This window comes from Hylaeus volcanicus, chromosome 6 (assembly GCF_026283585.1).
Source record: "Hylaeus volcanicus isolate JK05 chromosome 6, UHH_iyHylVolc1.0_haploid, whole genome shotgun sequence".
NCBI lineage: Eukaryota > Metazoa > Arthropoda > Insecta > Hymenoptera > Colletidae > Hylaeus > Hylaeus volcanicus.
Window position 1 is genome coordinate 20,170,033 of NC_071981.1, and position 20,517 is coordinate 20,190,549.

Below are 20,517 nucleotides of genomic sequence, written 5' to 3' on the forward strand. Positions count from 1 at the left end.
CCACGCAAAAAGCATACTAATATTGATCGCGATACTAACGATAAAACCGGAAAAGGTGCATTCAGTTTTATGGAGATGAATAAAAATTGGCCTCTCTGAAAGGAATCGAGAGGGCAACGCTAATGGTACGAAATGGGGAGGGTGAAGTTTTTTTTAGGCCAGGGGTCGACAATTTTTTAGCGCCACGTGCCACGTCGGGACATTAAGGTTTATAAAAGACGACGAAGGGTGTCGCATTCAATCACGCGGAAACAAGTTAAATTCTTATGATTTCTCGAGTTTCTGTTTGAAATAATAGCACTCGAACCCTGGAATTTTAGTCAATTTGGACGATCGTATGTGGAGGATTAAATGTTTTTAAATGTCTTGTATTACGAACATTCTATTCTTTTTATGACGTATTATCTGTTCGACAGTATTTATAGCTAAGCACTGGCACCTAGGATAATTAACAAAATTTAACAATTAAAAGGAAACCTTCGAAATTATATTCAAAGCTAGTTTTAACGATGAATTATCAGAAATAGGAAGGTATAGGACTTGCAAGCAGCATTTAATACCATTAACGTCGAAGAGAAAATCAGTACGTAAAAGCTTTCAATTTGAACTGTCGTCCTCAAATTCTTCAAATAGTGCTTGCAAGACCTATTTTTCTATTTGATATATTTTCCACTTTTGAGAAAATTGGTAAGCATAAAAATACCCATTGCTTTGAATAAAAGATCAAGTTTTTGATGCGCACTAATGCGAATTTTGATGTGTTTGCAGGAAACTTCTCTGGTCAAGTGTCAATTAATGTCCTCTTAGTCATGATGCATCTGGCAATTGTCAACATGTTCAATTAACCGCTTGATTCCTAGGTAAGGTATCAATTATCCACTTCATCGATTAATTTGCGTCAAAACCAAACACTGTACCCTTGATCGTGCCAGTATTTTCATCAAATTCTGCACAAAAATTCTGTAAAGTTACCAAAAATTTAGTTTTAAGTTTCTGAGAGTTTATGCCTCTATTAAAAAGTTCAATGTTAGACGAACTCTCGTCTAAATTTTATTCCAGATTGACCCACTTTTAAATTCATACGTCCATCAAAATTTTACTGTAGATTAAATCAACCTCTATGAAAAAGGAACACCTAGAGCATAAATTCTATTAACTTTGGTACGTGTTTAATCGTAGAACGTTTGCTTCCAGGTGACCGCTCGAACATGAGTCCGAAGCAAGTGGTAGACGCGCGTTAAAAGTCAACCGTTCTCGACCTTTCGTCTTACTACGCCTAAGATCGACGAACATCGTGTCCCCTTCCCCCTGTCCCCCCCAAACGTTAAATGTTGTTTCACAAAGCGCCAGACACAAGCATCGAAGTTCGATCAACGTTCATGTTCATCGTCTCGCAAGAGAAAGTCCTGTTTATAATTCTGTATGCATACATCGTACGCGCTGTTTAGAGTGTTATTTGTACTTGTAAACGAAATTTGTAGATTATCGCGGCCGAGATCGACGCGACTTGAACCAACAAAAAAAAAAAAGGAAATAAAATAAAAGGTTTATAGGTAAACTATCGAAGCGGGGTCGGCTGGTTTTAAAACGAAAAAAAAAGAAAGAAAATCGTCGAAGTGTGGCGTGTAAATAATGTTCAAGATTTGATCATACATATGTATATTAACAGTTCGAGTCATAATTGTAGACTGTGTTTGTTATACTCTTCGTGTTACGTCAGATTCATAATATATTGTTTAAACGAATAAGATGTATGGAACTTTACATACACGATACACACACCAGATATATGATATATTATATAAATATACGAGAGAAAAAGAAGATCGATCGGATACATATATATATATTAACTATACGTAACTTGAATGTGTAATTATTTTAATATGTGTAAATAGCTGCGACAATATGCTGTATCGAAATGCAAACGCGCGTATGTGAAGAATATCTAGGAGCGTGGATCGCGATAACATCCTCGCTTGTTAATGAGAATTTAGAGGATTCTGCGATGAGACGACGAACTGTTCCGTCTGCGTTTACTCATTGCGGACAGAGATGGATGAAATTCTTGCCTAGGCGAAAATTTCAAAATAGAAATTCGAATTACAAAATGAAATGTTTCGCGTTGAACGAATAAAAATTGAATTAGTTAATCGAACAAACGTCGCTTTGTAAATCCTGTGTTTATGTTATTCGTCGAGTATTATTCGAATAAAATTTTGCCCATCTCTGATTGCGAAAGAAGCGTGACGCTTAGAAGACAGCGTGACAGACAAAAATATCCAAACGAAAAGTGTTACACGAATCTAAAGATTGTTTCAGGACACCTGAAACGTTACAAGTTGTAATAGCATGGCGTTTCGAAGTTAGGGAATCTCAGGGGGTTGCAAATGGAGAATCTGAACCATCGTCGCAGCGAAACCCATTGCTTCCCTAAGATCCCATGGCTCTGAAGCGACATATTGTTGCTACTGTTATATTAGCGAGGTCGATGAGTTTAATTTATTAATTAATTTATTTGGACTTCAATTCCGCTCAGGTATTTTCGTTTAAATATATATTTTAATTAATGCTATGAAACGACCAAAGAGCTAATATTCAGATCAGAGCTTCTTAAACTATGAGTCGCGTTAAAAATTCTTTGGAGTCGCAGAAAATTGTGAAAAAATATAAAATATGTTTTGTATCGCTTTAAGGTATCGGAGTATTATATCTGTATATAACAAATATACTTGTATAGCGATTATTATTATAAATAAGGTTAGCGTATCCGACGAGGATGACGTATTAATTCCTAAAATTGTCAGTGCAGTGCACAGGACGATTAAATTTATATTTCACGGAGCATATGAATTCGATAAAATTTGGGAGTGGTGAACTAGATCGCGAGTGAAACAGGTTTAAGAAGCCCCGATTTAGCCTAAACTCGTATTAGTTTCTCTTTGGCTGTTCTGTGAGTTGTAGTACCAAAGATGATCGAATAAATACCTGAGCAATCGGAAGTTGAAACTGCGTGCACCAAAGTTCGCGTGTCTAATTAACTTAGGCCTAACATACAAGTTATTTTTTTCTACTTGCACGCTACTCGACTAATCATGTTTACGTAAGAGACTAGTCTACGAAAGGGGTGATATTTGTTTCTTAGATAAAAGGAATTCTTTTGTACATCGAAGAAATTAGCGAGAAATAAAGTAAATGTTTACGTTATCGTGTGAGTGTTAATCGATTCTTGGCATTACCGATAATCACTGTTGAATGCGCGCGTGGCAAATCTGAAAATTACTTCATACCTGGCGAGAAATTATAGTGAACGTTATAGTTGTAAATAAATTGTCCTCTGTAGCACTTCTAGTCGTTCGAACAAATGCCTATCGGATCGATGAAAGAAGAGAAAGGTGCGAAGTCTGTAATTTAAGTTCGAGTATGGCATCCGAGAATTCTGATTATGTATACCGACGCTTGTAAAAAGGATTTCGTGTTTGTAAAACTAAATACATTCTATACCAAAGAAATCTCGAAACGATTTTTCTATCACCTTTTCTCGCAACCTGTCTCCCTACTTTTTAGGATACATACATCAGCCACAGGTGAGTTTCAGGAACAGTTTCATAGACAAAGATGTAAACATCGTGAGTTTCGCACGAATCGGAGTACCGACAGTCCATGTACCGATTATTGATTTTCCTGAGACAGAGTTTGTTAGGTATACCTTGCCGACGAATTCGTTAACCGACCAACGCCACCTTCTCTCAACTCTTTCTACTTAGTTCACTTTTGACCTGCAGATAAAGCCAACCGATTAACCATCAAACAGTTAACGAATCAATATACCTACTGTTAAAGCTTTTCAGGACTTGCAGCGCACCTAATGGTGACAGATCCAAGTTTGTAGAGAAGCTTTACAATCTTCTCGGTGGTTATATCGATTATGCTCACGGGGTTACTATTCTGAAACCTAGAGTGCACGACTGGGAGTTTTCTAAAACTGTTGGTCTCAATTCTCGTCGCTGGTAGCGTTAGAATCTTATTCCCTCTGAATCGATAACGCTGGCTTTGACACCCTACTGATAAGAGCTTTCTTGTAACCCTCTGAGTAGTTTGATATAGCTTTCCATTGGATGGTAGCTCTATCCAAGTGATAACAATTTGATAGCAAGTCGAAAAATTTAATATGTTTTTAACAGCACATAATACCACATGCTTTGCGCTATTTAGCAATGATCGACGCGACGTTCGCTGAAATCGCACGTCAGACAGTCGATACAAACAAACGCGGAATAGATTAGACGTCAAGTTTAACGAGACACGATGGGTCCCAGAAGGTTTCGACCCAGTCCTTATCAAATTTGCGTAACGATCCTCGAAGCGAGACATTTGCCGCAAAATGCGAATCCCTTGGTGGTGGTCAAGATTGGTAACCGGAAGAGGAAAACCGTGGTTCGCGAGAGAACCGACGCACCGATCTACAACGAAGTAACCTTGAAAAATGATATTATTCCAAGGAAGTTAAGTTAATGACTTTTCCTACTCTATTTTTCGCGGGTTTCAGTATTTCGTGTTTGACTTGGTCTGCAACTTGGACGAACTACTGGGTACGAAAATCATGATAGCTGTATATTTGAAAACCTCGCTTCGTTTGAAATTTCACGGAAGCACGAGCTTCGAAGTGGCTCTTGTGTGGGAGCAGCCAGGTTATTGAAATCCTTCATTTTATTAAAGTCTGCGTCTACCGACGTCAATTGTGAAAATGTAACCGAAAGTTGGTAGACGTCACTCGGTGGAATGAATACGGTGTTGCAAATTTTCTGGAACAGATCGTCAATACTATCATAAGTGGGCGATGTTGACGAACCCAAAGGACATCGCTTCGGGACCCACGGGATACGTTAAGTGCAACATCGCAATTAATGTAAAAGGGGAGAAGCTGAAAGTGTATCCTGAGACCGAGGGCGAGGATGACATCGAAGGGTATTTTATACTTTATTAACTTAAAACGAAGACGTATAAAATCGAAACTTTAAAAACTCGTTTTAAAATTTCATTTTCTGAATCACGTTTACGTCCTTATGGATCAATTTCCACGTAATACATCACGTTCTATACAAATTTTAAAAACGTTCGCGTTTTAAGTTACCTAAATCCGTCAATGAATAAACCAGCTTGCTCGATTCCTCGCTGATTAATTCTATGCAATCTTATTCAACCGCCTGTGAGTTTAATAAATCCCATTAAAAACGCATTAAAACTTCCATCACGAGTCGCGTATGTAATTCGTTCTCAATCCTCCCCGATGTTCCTCTGGTTCGCCGTGGCCACAAATTTTTCACTTATTCCCTCGTAATTTCGTGGCGTAACGGTTCATCTGCATACATATTGCGCCCTCGCGTACGCTGGGACGGAAAATGTCCTCCGCGTTCCAACATCCATTTTAGCGTTACACAGTGTTCCCTGTCGCGTGTCCCGGAATCGATTCTCTGGCCAATGAGAGTAGCTCCGTGTAGGACGGCCAAGAGTACTGTAGCTATATAGTTCGTCATCTCTGAGGTCCGACAACTGAAAAAATCCTTTCCCTGACACAACCGCCAGAGGCATCAAGGATGGGAAATTGAGGATTCAGTAGTGTCAATGACCTTTTCGAGGCCTTGGAATTCAAACTGTACAATATCTTTCTCTGCGTGTAGAAATTTTGTGTAATTTTATTTTACTTTTAAATCGTGCATTTCAAAGATTTAGTGAGTATCGAACATTTACAGAAACCTCTTGCTACCGGTCGGTGGGGAGTTCCTACCGTTTAGGCAACGGGCGCGCTACGTTTTTACGGTTTACCGGGCGGATGGCCTGCCAGACATGAGCAGCGTGTGCATGAAAAACGATTTTGAAAACATCAATCCGTACGTGCAGATATCGTTCGCTGGAATGAAAGTACGTTAGCCGATAAATAAAACGAAGAGAACATTCGTGGCTCTCGGGGAGAATTTCCTAGCTGGCTTTTTGAGATAATTTTATAATACCAATAGTGAGAGATCAATGTCTTCTATTAATTTATATGGTGCGCAAAATAACCAGCTCTTGATTAAACTCTGCTTATTCGGTCGCACGAGTAATTTACTTGGCAAATAACTTACTTAGTAAATTACGTATCCACGAACCAGCTGATATACGCGATCGCAACGTAAACAGTCCTCGCGTTGATCTAATTGAAATTACACGCGTATGCAGTTGGTAATTATTGTGAACGTTCGCAGGGTTCGACGAGCGAGGCGTGGCAGACTTACGGGCCGAGATTTAACGAGAAAATTACGTTCAAGGAAATGTTTCCATCGCTATCCCAACGCGTCCGGATCGCCATAAAGCATCGTATCAACAGCTGTCGAACGTGCGTCGTGGCTTCTTACATCCTCGATATGAGCAGGATATCAAACTCTGGAGAGTACGGTTAGCTATAAAGTATGCCGTCGAATGCTATAACATTACCGTTATTATTCGCAGTGCAAAAACCAAGAAGATTGTATATTTTTAATTCAATTATACGTTGGAATATGTTTTGTATAGCTTGCGTTTGGTATATTTAAATCGAAAGCCAGGGTATAACATTTTCCCCGTTATTTGTCGATGCGCGGAGGAAAGTTGTCGAACAACGCAAACACGAAAAATTAGTGGAAAAACAGCGACGAAACGGGAGCAGCCGATGAAAGAGACGGAAAAATAAAAAGAACGAACAGCGATTTAAACGAAACTCAAATAACCAGCTGCAAACGAAACGTTGATTAACCGTTTCTGTTCTGTTTGTATTTGAAATTTTATCGTTCTCAGACGAATAACTCTGCCACGGTTTGAGCGAGTAACGTCGCTTCGACCTAGCTAGCTAGACTATAATCCTACCAAAATTTTTTTAACTTCTTGATAACCTTGACAAGTCAGGCTACTTGATAAAATACCAACATTTTATAAATAAAGTACCGTTACTTAACGATAATCTCCGAGGAAGAAATTGCCCTTGTGACGTGACAAGAAACGATAAAGAGTCATTCGAGACAGACACTCGTCTCTCCCGAGAGAAGCTACGAAATATAAAGTATTCTGACGTATTGCCTTGTCAACTTTATAAGGTTTCCTGCCGACATTCGGGCCCTCGTTCCTTCACTTTTATGGCTGCAGCTTTTCGGAGAGGAACAGCTGTTTCGGCAAGTGCTCGTCGGCCCTTCCCTTATATCGCGGGCGAGTCCTTCTCTCCCTAAAAACGGAAATGGATGACCCAGAAGCGCCGTCCGGAATCGGCGCCGAAACGGAGCACACTGCTCCTATCATCGAGGTATATCTATTGCTTTTCTTTTCCAACGGAATTCCCTATATCGACTTCCTGTGTTATTGGGTCGTTCCACAAAGATTCGGCGTTCTTTTGCTAGAGCAAATTTGTCTTTGTCTGTCGCGGTGGATAAAATTGAGAATAAAATGGTTCGCACGAGCAGGAAATTACTTTTGGGTTTTGGTAATATTTTTTCATCATTCTCGGGGTACAGAGTGACCAGATACAGTGGAGTTTTCATTCGTCGTATCTTTTACTTTCATTGTCTTTCGCTTGTGGCTCGATATGACACTGCGTGGATCGGCGAGTAGTAACGCATCGTTTATGGTCAGACGCGCTCCCGTACATGATATTGTTTCCTCTCAACAAGCGCAGATCTAAATCTCGATAAAAATGTACCATGAAACATTAATAACTAATAAAGATTGGTGTCCAATGTGAACTCATGGCTGAGGGGTTAATGTGAAAAATTTAATGTCGAGCTGACGCAGCATTTTTACTGTCAGTGGGTAGTTAATACAAAGTGATAACAAAGCAGTTTAAGACAGTGTTTCTCAAGGTAGAAAAATGCAGATAGTAATGAAAAATACTAAGAAATTGACTCGAGCATTCTTTCTTCGAAAGGAACGTCTATGGTCAACGGAAGAATACTACCTGGTCACGGTGCTTTACGATGTGAGCTTGATCGATCGACGAAAATTTTGGACGAAATCGATAAGTTTCGAGGTTAGCATCGGGAACGCCGGCAACAGACAATTCCCGCACAGTCAGTGCTTCGAGGACAGCATCCACGGTATTGGATTCTCGTAATACTTTCTACGACCCGTTGACCCACGCCATTTATTAATTTTTCGAGAGTGTTTTCATCTTATACCATTAGACGATTACATTCTGGCCGTTTACTCCGATTTCTAGGAAATAAAAATAAAAAGATTTGGGAAAGTATAGACGAAAAATTATCGCTGCATTATTTAATATACTAGAATAGAACGCTAGGGATACCCGGCTACTCCGGTTATCAAGCAAGCGTGATCCGTTTGGTTATTAACGTTAAGGTTAAAAGAAATAAGAAACGGAAAATATGAAATTCGAATTCGTGTTGACGGTTCATTTGACGAAAGACGACTTTAATCGTCCTAAGTAGCGAAATAGTTAATACACTCGGGAGCTCGGAGCGGACGCTACCCTTGAAATCTGATTAATTTTCAACAGGAAACCGGATGCTTGAGCGCAGGCCGGAATTCGAGAGCGGTACCACGCCGCGGCTGACCGGATCGCTGGATGGCAAATACAATTATCTGCCACTTGGCTCGAGAAAACCGTGCTTGCACGTCAAGTCCTGGTGGCCGAACCTCGAGTGGAGGATGCACAATAGCAACAGTCTGACTTTCATGGCTGAATTTCTCGTGAGCACTTATTATCCCATTACTCATCGATGCGCTGTTTTCTTTACACTTAGCTGGGCAGAAATTCTTAATGAACATCCAAACAATGAACGTCCAAGACTTAAGATTGTAGATAGCTCTTTGAGATAATCATTTTGATGCCTCCAAGCGATAAAAATAGTTGATCCGAGTTTGCGCTCAATTATCAAAGAGGAGTAATTGTTTACTCCTGTCTCTCTTCAATTTCCACTCCAACTTCATGGAAACTCGTAACTACCTGACAATTACGGACTAAAAGTCTCGCAAAGGAGGTTCGTGAAATTTTAATAAGAAACTTAGAGGGTGTAAGTCCCTAGTCGCTGAAAATTCAACGACATCGCCACTTTAAAATTGGAAAACGTCGTTAAGATTGCTGCTTGTCCAGCAAACTTCCAGTCGGTGTCAAAGAAATGTTTCATACGTCCTCGAATATCATCGGTGTACGAGAAACGAGAGAAAGTTTGCTTCCAAATTGAAGCGACCTGCTCTGAAACAATTTTAATTCGCGACAGGAGCAGAAGTTGGAACAACTGGAGGGTCTGATGGCGTTGGAGGACGCGAAGGCTTACAAGCTGTACAACGAAACGATCCGTGAGCTGAAGAGCTACTGCATCCATTATTTGCATGTGCTGGACGCTGGCAGATACGACGAAGAAGGAGGCACTACAAAGCTCGATCGACATCGTGTAAACCTGTGCAGGGATGAGATCGAGGACATCCTGAAAATGATCAAGATCAACGGGGAGCTTGTCAACAATCGGTACATGAGGATCGCCATGACACACGCGTACAAGTATCTCGGCAGGGTGAAGAAGCTGAAGGAAGACGTGAGTCCAGTTTTCATGATTTCAGCCAAAGTCTTTTTATAATTTGCGAAAGTATCGAAACAGATAAATTTAGACAGAAATTAAAAGCCCAACTCTGTCACCGAGATACTTACAATGAAAGATAAAGCAGCAAACTCTGTCGACTAAATTTCTCCATCGAAAGACTTTCAAAGCCCTCGTTTCTCTTGGTAAATTTTCGCAGAACATTTACCGAGTGAAGCATATTTAATTTCGAAAAGCTGTGTTCCGAGTCTCATCCAAGATCGTCCTGGGAAGGTAGAAAAGCCCTTAAATTGTGCAAACTTCCCTCGTTTCCTTTCCTCCCGAGTGTGTCTAAGAACGTGATTTACGAGATGAAGAAGGGAACGAAGTCGAAGGAGTTTCTACCTTTTCTTGCGCTTCGGAAAAATTTTCCAAATGAGAATCGGAAAAAAGTGCGTCGCGGCGAAGGTTTCTCGGAAATTACAAATTCCATGAAAGGGAACTGATTGCTATTATCGTTTTTTAACACGTTGGCCCATTTCTCGGTGACGCGACGATCAACGTGTTAAATACGACGAATGAGAATCCCTAAGAGGGAATAGTGTTTGCAATAATAATAAAGTACTCGTTGGGACTACGCCACTATACTTTAACAAGGATCAAATATTCGACCACGAGCATTTTTTATTGCCTCGACGGAAGCTCGTCCCAAGGGAGGGCGCGCGTTTATTACGAATTTACCAGCCGCAGCATGGTCTCCCGGACGTTTTCATTTGGATGATAGCCGGTTCGAAGCGCGTGGCATGCACGCGATTGCTGGCAGAGGAAATAATTTATTCCGAGGAGGAGACAGAGCGAGGCAGGAAGTGCGGTCAAAAGGTGGACGTCTTTATGAGGCATCCGCGGGACGATAACGAAGCTGATTACGCTGCCTGCAAGCTGGAGCTTTTCTTGTGGCTTGGGAACGCTGAGTACGTTGGTGCGTGTTGGTCCTCCATACCTCCTGGATACCAGGTGGACCATGAAAGAAGCGTCGACGTGTTCCCGAAATACCTGGAGTACACTCGGTCCACGGTATTACGTGAATCTCTCAATTGAATTTTTGGAGCAAGGTCAGCTTCCGCTACTCTTGCTTCTTGACGGTACGGTTTTAATTAATGACGGAATTGGAGCGATTCAGGACGAGGCGTGTTCTTTTTTCAAGTTGTTTCTCTGAGTCGTGGTGTCTGTTGGGAAAACTGATTATTTAGAGCGGCTGGTACGATTACATTAACCCTTTCAGACCGAGCGTCCACAATTCAGGACACGAAATGTAATAAGACCAGTTTTCCTCGGAAACTACACTATTACGATTTTTTCTTTCTATTTTGTCCATGCTAATTTTAGTCCAAGTTAACCCTAAAAATAAAATTACGTTAGTACGAGAAAAAAAAAATTCAGGTCTGACAGGATTAAGAGTATGCAAGGCGTAGTAAGTACCTAGGTCTGTTGTTCAAACTCATTAGTAGAGTTTCAAGCGATAGAATAGCGGTCTTAGTGTCGTTGACACGAATAGCTCCGATCGTTAATACCAACGATGATAACCCTCGATTCGCAGAAACCCCAATATCGCCAATTTTTGGAATGTCGAAACCATTAACATCAATTTGTGAGTCATTATGAGCAATTATTGGGGTCGTTAACGTCACTAGCAATGCTCCCCACGTAATTAATATAGGTAGCCTTGGTACTCGAACCCTTAACACCAACGGCGACGAATCTTGGCTCGTTAACATCGCCGACGACGACCTTTGGTAAAAAAAATTTTTTCTTTTTTCTGTTTTTCGTAAACGTTAATGAAACCGGGTTGCGTATCGTTGACATTTGGACGTGGACAGAAACTGCGCCTAAACCCAACTGGTATCATTTTGATGGAAACAGTGCGGGCTCGTCGTGTCACCGTATTTTGCATTGCAGGCATTCCAATTACGCGCTCACATATTCCAAGGTCGCTTTGATCCTGGGATGGATGCATCCGGCTTATTGGATCCGTTCGTACGTGTTGCATTTCATGGTTACACGGCTACGACCAGAGTAAGTTTCAGTTTCATGTGTCGATAATTTACCCACGTTTGCTGGCAAGTGCGCGAAGTTGTGTTATTATTACTCCCGAGTCAGTTTTCGCGGAAATTCGCTACTCGTGAATAAACTCCCACGAGATGTTGTACCAACCTACTTTATCTAACGATCTATACAAATTTAAGGCGTCATTAATGGCGACTCAAACGTTTCTCCGAAAATACTCGAGTCTCTCGAATGTTAAACTTATGGACTACCTGAAACAAATATTAGAGGAAATTCATGTTTGTTTCGAAGTGAAAATGGACGAGCTAGGCTTCCGAGTTCTAAACACAAATATCGTTGAGAAATGGTATGACAGTCTCGCGTGGTCTGGTACCGTTTCTGATTTATTCGTTTAATCGATTACTCCCAAATTCTGGAAATGTTTTTTTTTTCCGTCAAGAGTATCGTAATGTAACGCATCGAATTACGTGATTCGAGAAGATTCCTTATCTTAATGGGAATGAACTATTCAAACAACACTCATACGCTATAAATTCGCGTATCTACTGGCTGCAGGCAAACCCCTTCGGATGCACCTGAAGCCACAGATTTCTAAGGTCGCTGAATATTACTTCAGGGGATTTGAACTAATTCCTGAATATTACCAAAGTGGATTTCAACCAACCCGCATTTTCAGGTTATTAAACAGACTCTCGATCCTTTCTGGGATCAAACTCTGATCCTGCCGCCGAGAACCGTGCACGGGACGAAAGAGTACATTAAACTACACCCACCCAACGTGGTCCTGCAAGCTTTCGACCAAGACATATGCGTGAGTAACTTCTAACCTCTCATTAAGCTGCTATACAAGGAAGTAACAATGATTGAGTTGTTCATTCCATAAATCGATTAACTCCATAAAACAAATGTTGAGAAATGCGATGTACCTTTCATCTAACGGTATATAAAATTAATAAGAACAATAGGCAAAAAATAATCGTCAGTAATGTTACAATTGTTACGTGACTGGTGAAATAATGAAGTGACACATGAAGCGTTACTCGCCAACGAATAAAATTCGTAACATCCACCATCCTCTTAGAATGTTCAACCGCATGTACACTCTCATTTCCGTGCTCGAATTGTTCAGAGACACGTTTAATTACACCTAATGCCTAATCTCGGAGTAGTTCGTGAACCAGTTCATGTTCTAGCGCCCGCGAATCGAAATTCACAGGGCACCAAGGAGTTCTGTGGAAGATGCACAGCCATTCCATTAGTTAAACTCGCAGCGGAAACTTACTCGCCGCCTGATTTCCCTCCGAAACTTAAGTGGTACAAATTTAAATCGCAAAGGGATTGCAGCGGCTCCATACTCGCTGCATTTGAGCTCATCGAGGTGAGAGCAGGCGACATACATCGATGTCAGAGTTGGAACGGGTTATGGGCTCTCGTACATCTTACGTCGCTATTTTTGTGGATTCACTTTTGAGTATATCTCTTGTTTTCCACGCGTTTCTTAGGTTGAAGACGACGAAACAGTCGACAGGACTATTAGTTCTTCGATGCTGGACGTGGTATACAACATACCGGAGGACATCAGGCCGAAAATGGCGAGTTACAGGCTCGAAGTTATATTTTGGGGCGTGCGGGACATGAAGAAGATAAATTACTTGCCTGTGCTTAAACCTCGAATTATAATAGAGTGCGCGGGCGTCGATGTCAAGTCGGAGGTAATGGAGAACGCCAAGAAATTTGGCAACTTCGAGGAACCGCACATTCTCGTCGACTTGGTAACGATTGACGCGTCTAAAATCAATCTACTTTATTGCCACTATTCTCTTACTATCGACGCTACACTTGAGTATTTTGCTACAGTCTATAAATTTCCCTAAGGATATGCCGGAGCTGAGTATTTACTACCCCTCTGTAACAATAAAAGCTTACGATTCGCGGGGATTTGGCTGCTTCAAGTACGCGGGGATTTGCATCATACCGAGCGTTTACGTCTTTCTAGAGCAGCTAATAACCGAGGAGGATTACGATGCGCGGATACACGAGACGAAATCGATTTTGAAACCGTCCTGGACGAAGAAACAATCCACCACCATTTGTGAGTTTACAATCGGGGCGAGTAATTCTTTACGAGAATCTCGGGGTTGAAATATATATTTCAATTTTTTCAAACAACATATTTTAAGTAAAAATATTAGACCTTGTTTACTGCATAGAATCTAGTCGTATCTCGTTTAATACTCATCGTCGGTATGAGCTTGACAAAATTAATGATAATATTAAGCTTGATTTAATTAAATTATCGTGTTGTTTAAATGGTAACATGCGAACGCATATTTGTGCATACCCACGCGTTTTCCTGCATCACGGCCAGCTATTAAATATTTGATCTCGGTCGTTCAACGGCACAGAGCACGTGGGGTTGAAACTTTCTCTCTAACAGTTAATAACGCCATGGAAAATCCTATTCCAGTCTGCACGCAACAGAAAACTTTGTTAATTAAAATTCTCGAGAACACATATCCGCTTTCGTTACGAATAATCGTTTTTCACCCCCTTCGAGGAACGTCTAAAAACGTTACCCAGTTTTGTTCAGAACTAACCCGCGGATCGAAATAAACTCGCGTTGGATTAGTAATGAGCTGTTCGTTGAACTCGGTTTAAACTCTGCCAATAAATACCTCGAATGAGTTTTACCTCTGTAATCATTTATATCACTTTTTGACCTGACTGTATGCTCGTCCCACCGTATCGAAAGATTCCCGTACCAAAAATACGAAGTTCCCTTCTTACTCGCTGCAAATCTTCTTTGAAAGTGTCCCTGCCGATCGACTACGACCCGTCGATGGACGAGAATAGAGAATTGATCCCCTACAAGAAGATGGCCGGGAAAGATTTGTCCTCGAGGCTTCGGAAAATCCTGCTGTCCGTAAAGAAGCTATTCGCACGTTTCCTGGGTAGGAAGAAAAGGCGAACGAGAATGGAGGTTCGAGGCGGGAACGAAGACGAGTCGCTGGATTGGTGGAGTAAATATTTCGCTTCCCTGGAGGTAGGCGAAAGAGACGAGAGGGGATCGGTCACGCGAGTGATCCGATATATGTAAAGTGACACAGGTCCCGCGGTAAATGTTGACGTTTCCAGGAGGAGAGAAGCAGACAGCTCGGGAGCGAAACTCTCGAAGGTCGCAAGCTCGTCGCGACGTTCAAGGTACTCCGCTTTAGAGCATTTTCACCAGCTCAGCTGTCTCATTGGGCGGAAAACAGGTATACGACGGGGAATTGGAGTTGCAGCCGCAGTTCGCTGGATTTCAGGATCGACTCAGAACGTTCGAGCTCTGGAAGGGACGCAAGGCCGAGAATCCTGATTACGACAGCGAAAATTACGTTGGGAAGTTGAAGGTTTTACTTTGAGTTATCTCTCATTCTTATTATTCTCACTTGTTTTATTCTCAGTTATCAACTCTCTCGAACTTAACGTACGAAGACGATACCTTCGCGAAGAAGGGACGACGATTGATTTGTCTCTCAGATACTAATTCCCCGCTCGCCTGCCATTTCTCATTTCTCTTGTCTGTAGTTTTTCCTGAGTAGCACCGAACCACTACTTCGAGTTACTCGTAGAAACGATAGTTCGCGGTCGTAGTAGCCTGTTCAAGCTCTCTGCTTAAAGTGCTTACGGTGCTAAAGTGCTTAAAGTGCCTTTGACTCTAGGTGTTAAGCTCTCCTCGGTATTATATATAGAATCGCCGAGTCGTTAGTTTCGAGTCATGAAAAATGAAAATGCCTCGTAGGGACGCATCTGCGTGTATCGTTGGCCACACCCGGACAATCTGCCATGCAAAACGAGAAGCGGTCGACCCGCTGTTAATGGTTTGTGCGACGATTATCCGTCTTCGGAGCCTGTCAGACTTCTCGTCCGGCTATACGTCGTTAACGGTAAGCTCCATCGACGCGGGTGCGAGACAAACCGACAGGAGCGAATCGATTCTTTCCACAGGCATCAATTTGCAGCCTAAAGACCCTCTCAGCGGAAAGTCCGACCCTTATTTGTGCATCAAACTCGGAAAAACGTACGTCAACGACAGGAAGAATTATATACCTAACCAGCTGAATCCCATGTTTGGACGGTACGTAAACATCGTTCTCTCCACGATAACATTTCTCTACGAAATGATTTTGGAAATAAAATTGTTCAAGGCTCTTCGAGATAGAAGCTACCTTTCCCCAGGATCACACGCTGATCGCCCAAGTATGGGACTACGATGCCACTTCTAGCGACGATCTGATAGGGGAAACTAAAATCGACCTGGAGAATCGATTCTACAGTGGACACCGTGCCACATGCGGCATTTCGAGGACGTACAATGCCGAGGGTTACAATTACTGGAGAGATCGCGAGAAACCGACACTGATACTCGACAACCTGTGCAAGCGAAACAATCTACCTTCGCCGGACTATAGAGAGGATCACGTGAAAATAGGACGAAAGAGATTTCGTTACGTCGATGTCTATCTGAAAGACGAGGCTGGTCTGTTTCGCGAATTAAGGGTGCAGTTTGGTCATTTAGCAAGATTGAAATATCAGATTTTGATTCGATTATTTCGCTATGGAACGGAAAATGACAAGGAAGCCTCAATTTTTCAGCTGAAAGACCAGGCTACTCCCTTAATCGTTCGAAGATAAGCTAAAGGGGAATCCCATCGTCCGAACGAAATCCATTTTATCAGTGACGGATGATTTCTATTCAGACAGGGAAGAATGCATGGCATTGAACGTGCTTCATCAGTGGCAAGACTTTCCTATTTGCGGGTGCGCCCTGGTGCCCGAACACGTTGAAAGAAGACCGCTTTTTAACGCTGCGAAGCCTGGTCTGGAGCAGGTTATAAAAAAGAATGATTTTGTTCATTTGGTGAATGCGAAATACGTGAATAGGGGGATAAGGCTTTTGTTGCTATCGAGGGTACGAAAGGTTTCATTTGCGAATGGATTCGATTGGTTCCAATGCGAGATTTAGCCGAAGGGTCAACTGTTGAGCTCGTGGATATATCACGGCTGTTGACGGAGCAAGGGCAGTTTATCATTTTTTTTCCTCGTAAATTCTGCTCGCCACACTGAAATCGCCCCCATTTAATTCCCGCGGAGTGACGAGCGGTTTCTTCGAGGCGTGAATTTTTGAACAAGAGGGGTGGATCGGAAAGTAATCTCTGTTTGCTTTGCGCAGGATGTAATAGTCTACGCGTCACGTGCCAAGCTAATCTCACGTGACTGGTACAAGAGATAGAATTTTCCGCGCGATGGAAATATTAAGTAGAACTTTCTTCTGATCGAAAATTTTACGATTCGAACTTTCAGAATTATTATCATTACTTGTCGTAGAATGTGCGTCGAAATGCAGAGTTTTCGCGACTGAACGCTATTTCTGTCTACGCGAGAACAATTGATTTATCAGAAAAGCGATGCCATGAACCCGGTTCACGAATCGAACGCTCTCGCAGCTACCAAAATATTCACTAGCCTGTTCTGGAAACACGATATGCATCCCCGATCGATGTTTCAGGGCAAACTGGAACTTTGGGTCGATATGTTTGAATTCGACGAGCTACCTCCGAAACCGGCGGTAGACATCAGTCCGCCAGTGCCAGAGGAATATGAAATTCGCGTGATCGTTTGGAATACCGAAGATGTGCCACTCGTCGATAGCCAATTCCTTACCGGAGAGAAATGCTCAGACATTTACGTGAAAGGGTATGTCCGAAAATTGCTTCATCGAGGACTCGTGGGCCTCTGAAGCTAGAGTTTCATCTGGAACACGGTTCGGCGAAAGGCATTCGTTGATTTGTTAGAAATTAAAAAAAAAAAATTTAACTGTATATTTTTCGTTATACGCGAGGATCGATTCCAGCTGGATTTTATACGACGATTACCAGAAGACCGACGTTCATTACAATTCCCTGAACGGGGAGGGTAACTTCAACTGGCGATTCGTATTCCGCGTCACGTACTCGAAGGGCGAGCGCGTTATGATCGTTCGCAGAAAGGTATCCGTCTTCGCCAGAAGCGAAATCGAGGACAAACTGCCCTGCAAATTACATCTGCAAGTTTGGGATAGTGATCATTTCTCTCCTGACGATTTCCTCGGTAATTGCGAACTGCTCTAATAGAGGTGTTAATTACAAATCGTTAATGGATACAACTGCGCCTGGGGAATAGATTAATCGAGTGGTTTCAGGAGCTCTGACGTTGGATCTATCCAGGATGCCGCGTGGGAGCGGAAATTCGAAGAACTGCACTATGAAAATCCTCGATCCTAATGCACCGACGACGGATCTTTTCAAAGTAATGCGAATTAAAGCGTGGTGGCCCTTCCAGCAAAGCATTGGAACGTCGCGCTACGTTCAGGCGGTGCGTACACGTAACTTCACAACATTCGTTAACGTTACAAATGTATCAAATTATATCGGAGATTCGCGTTCAAATTCAGGGGAAAATCGAACTAGAAATGGCGGTATTGACTGCAGAAGAAGCGGACGAACACCCTGCGGGCAAGGGAAGGAACCCTCCTCAAGATCTTCCTCCACCAAAGTACGAAGGAACGTAATCAGATTAACGAACGCGATCAATATTTACTGAAGACAATAATTATCCGCGCGTAACAATATTTTCGTAAACAGCCATCATTACTACATAATGATTATTGACTTCGTTGAAGCGCATTATCACTAAAAGGATTAAACCGTCATCGAATTAAAGCCACGAGTAATTTTAACACATTCGCGACCACTGAAACGTAAACGTACTAGAAACGTAAAACATTTGCCGGTCGCGAATGTGTTAATCAACTGAATAATTAACGCGTATCAAACATGTCGGAGAACGACTAGACAGCAAACACGAATGTAAACGTTGTCTTATCGCGGTGGTATATTCGCACCGTCGATAGGTACCGTATCTGTCGACTAATGTCGTTGACTATCCAGCTGTAATTAAACCAAATCTCCCGTTAGTCACCATTCGAGCACCATTAGACGATTGAACGTGCATCTGTAACCTCAACACGTTGAATCCTTGTTCGTAAACGCCATTGAATCTATTGGCGATTATTTCTTGTGACAATTCAGGTAAATGCTCTATTTCGTCATTTACAGCCGACCGGATACTTCATTCTCCTGGTTTCGAAACCCTTGGAAGGCGTGTCGATTTGTGGTCTGTCGCTACTACAAATGGAGGATAATATGCTTCTTCGTTTGCCTGCTGTTCGTGTTGCTTTGCGCATGTGGAATATACGCTTTCCCTGGCTACATGGTCAAGCGTCTTCTAGGAGCCTAAGGTAGAAGCCCGAGAAATCGCGAGGACCGAAATCGTCGCAGTTGGCCGTTAATTAGAAATTGGGTCGCTCGACGGATCAATTATCGATTCAGGTCCACTTCAGGGAAACTCCCACACTATTTGGGCGCCGTTAATTGTAGGACAACACAATGGAGTCACCTGGCTAACGATCGTTTTGCCAATTAACGGCCGGTGCTTATTGTAAATCTATATTGATGGTCCACGGTGCTTATCACAGCTCTGAACCACCGATGTCCGACATTCCTATCGAGATGAATGCTCGAAGACGAACTATCGAGTACCGCCTAGGTTTCCCTCGTAATTTATTTAATTAAATATTCGTTGTAACCTTTAAGCGCATCAATGTACTTTATAAGGACAATAAAGTCTAAAACATACTCGTAGATCTCTCGCGGTACACGTTAAACGAAGATGATAAATGAATGCACCTCGAGATTCGCCCCATGAGTTTCCATCGCGCTTTCGCGGGACCTTCCACAAGGATCCGCTTCATCGTCCCACTTTTCGTATCGCGTCGGGCACGCTTTAAATCCTTTCAGCAAATATAAAATCTGTGTCCGGCTGTTCGCGAGTTAATCAGATTATAACAAAGTTCACGCTTGCAGCGCGATGACGTGCATTTACCGTTCGCGTGATCCTAGTTATTCCGAGGAGAAAATTCTTTTGCAAAGGCGGAGGATAATTATCTAGGCGAAAACGGAATGTGTCACGAAGAGGTGAAAAGAATCTCGATAGTCTGTTATTCGGTAGAATATTATAACCTTCAATTCTGATAGTATTATATGAGCCGTTCGTTACACGAATCGAATTAACTCCATGAAAGAAAAAGTTGAAAAATGCGATGAAATATAAAAGTTATGGCTGTACCAAGTGCTTTGAGACTTAAATTTGTGATTTTTCGAAAAGTGGAGTCAACACAGGTCAACCCAATGCATCCTAATTCACTAGGTTCGATCGACCTTCGTCGTTCCTCTAGAAAAACTCGAAGGGAATGGGTCATCGAGTAGAGATGCATCGGGAAGGAAAGATGGAGTTTCTTCGTGATTCGAGGTACTTTTCAGGATCGTGAGCGCGATACAAAACGCAGGTGCACGCCGCGGTTCTATTCCCAGCGGTCGACCAGGTGGAAAACAGGCGACGTGACGTAACGAGAAGATCAATAACTCAAGCGTTTTATTCGAAAGTTTATTGAACTTTCCTTGATGCCGGCTTGGTTGTTTCGTGACTCGGTTCGCGTTAACGATTCGTCTTTACGACATCGGCGACCAACGCGTCGGATTTCTTTCGTATCTTCCCAACCTTCCGCTGGTCTGCCCACGCCGCGATAAACCTCTTTACGGCTGAACTCGAGGGGACAGTTCTAAGTAATCTAATCTTCCTCTCTGGCGGATAGCGACGACTCAGACCGCAGCTCGCGATTCCCCGTCGAGACGAGGAGCCGCGCAAAAAGCTAAATCCTGAAGCATTTGCGGATTAATTTTGAAACAAAGCCCCTTCCACGAGGTCATCTTGCGGCGAGGGTAGTTTCAATATCGTGCGGTGTAATTGGAAATGTGGCGTAAGGGGAAATTTA

At 42.3% G+C, this 20,517-nt stretch overlaps 2 protein-coding genes across 6 annotated transcripts in view; both read left to right on the forward strand.

Annotated features, from left to right (window-relative positions):
* LOC128879021 (uncharacterized) overlaps positions 1-3,207 on the forward strand; it is a 275,403-nt gene extending 272,196 nt beyond the window's left edge. For all 5 annotated transcript variants that reach the window (XM_054127794.1, XM_054127795.1, XM_054127797.1 and 2 more), the window contains 2 exons: positions 769-860; positions 1,195-3,207. In XM_054127794.1, coding sequence (XP_053983769.1) covers positions 769-845 — 77 coding nt within the window. In that variant the 3' untranslated portion in view covers positions 846-860; positions 1,195-3,207. The remainder of the gene's footprint in view (positions 1-768; positions 861-1,194) is intronic.
* A 5,319-nt stretch (positions 3,208-8,526) lies between these two features.
* Positions 8,527-18,923, forward strand: LOC128878554 (otoferlin-like). The gene is made up of 17 exons (XM_054126841.1): positions 8,527-8,712; positions 9,243-9,557; positions 12,280-12,414; positions 12,820-12,981; positions 13,106-13,375; positions 13,461-13,695; positions 14,414-14,646; positions 14,739-14,804; positions 14,861-14,995; positions 15,388-15,532; positions 15,594-15,723; positions 15,794-16,125; positions 16,346-16,557; positions 17,047-17,373; positions 17,441-17,748; positions 17,967-18,179; positions 18,743-18,923. Exons 1-17 carry the CDS (start codon positions 8,527-8,529, stop codon positions 18,921-18,923), a joined length of 3,585 nt encoding a protein of 1,194 aa, XP_053982816.1.
* The last annotated feature ends 1,594 nt before the right edge of the window (positions 18,924-20,517 follow it).

Excerpts from the sequence above, each read along its gene's own strand:
- LOC128878554 (XM_054126841.1), top strand. The coding sequence starts at position 8,527 with ATGCTTGAGCGCAGGCCGGAATTCGAGAGCGGTACCACGCCGCGGCTG. Across the intron at positions 15,533-15,593 it reads CCGGCTATACGTCGTTAACG|GCATCAATTTGCAGCCTAAA; the intron begins GTAAGCTCCATC and ends TTCTTTCCACAG. Across the intron at positions 16,558-17,046 it reads GGCTTTTGTTGCTATCGAGG|AAAAGCGATGCCATGAACCC; the intron begins GTACGAAAGGTT and ends TTGATTTATCAG.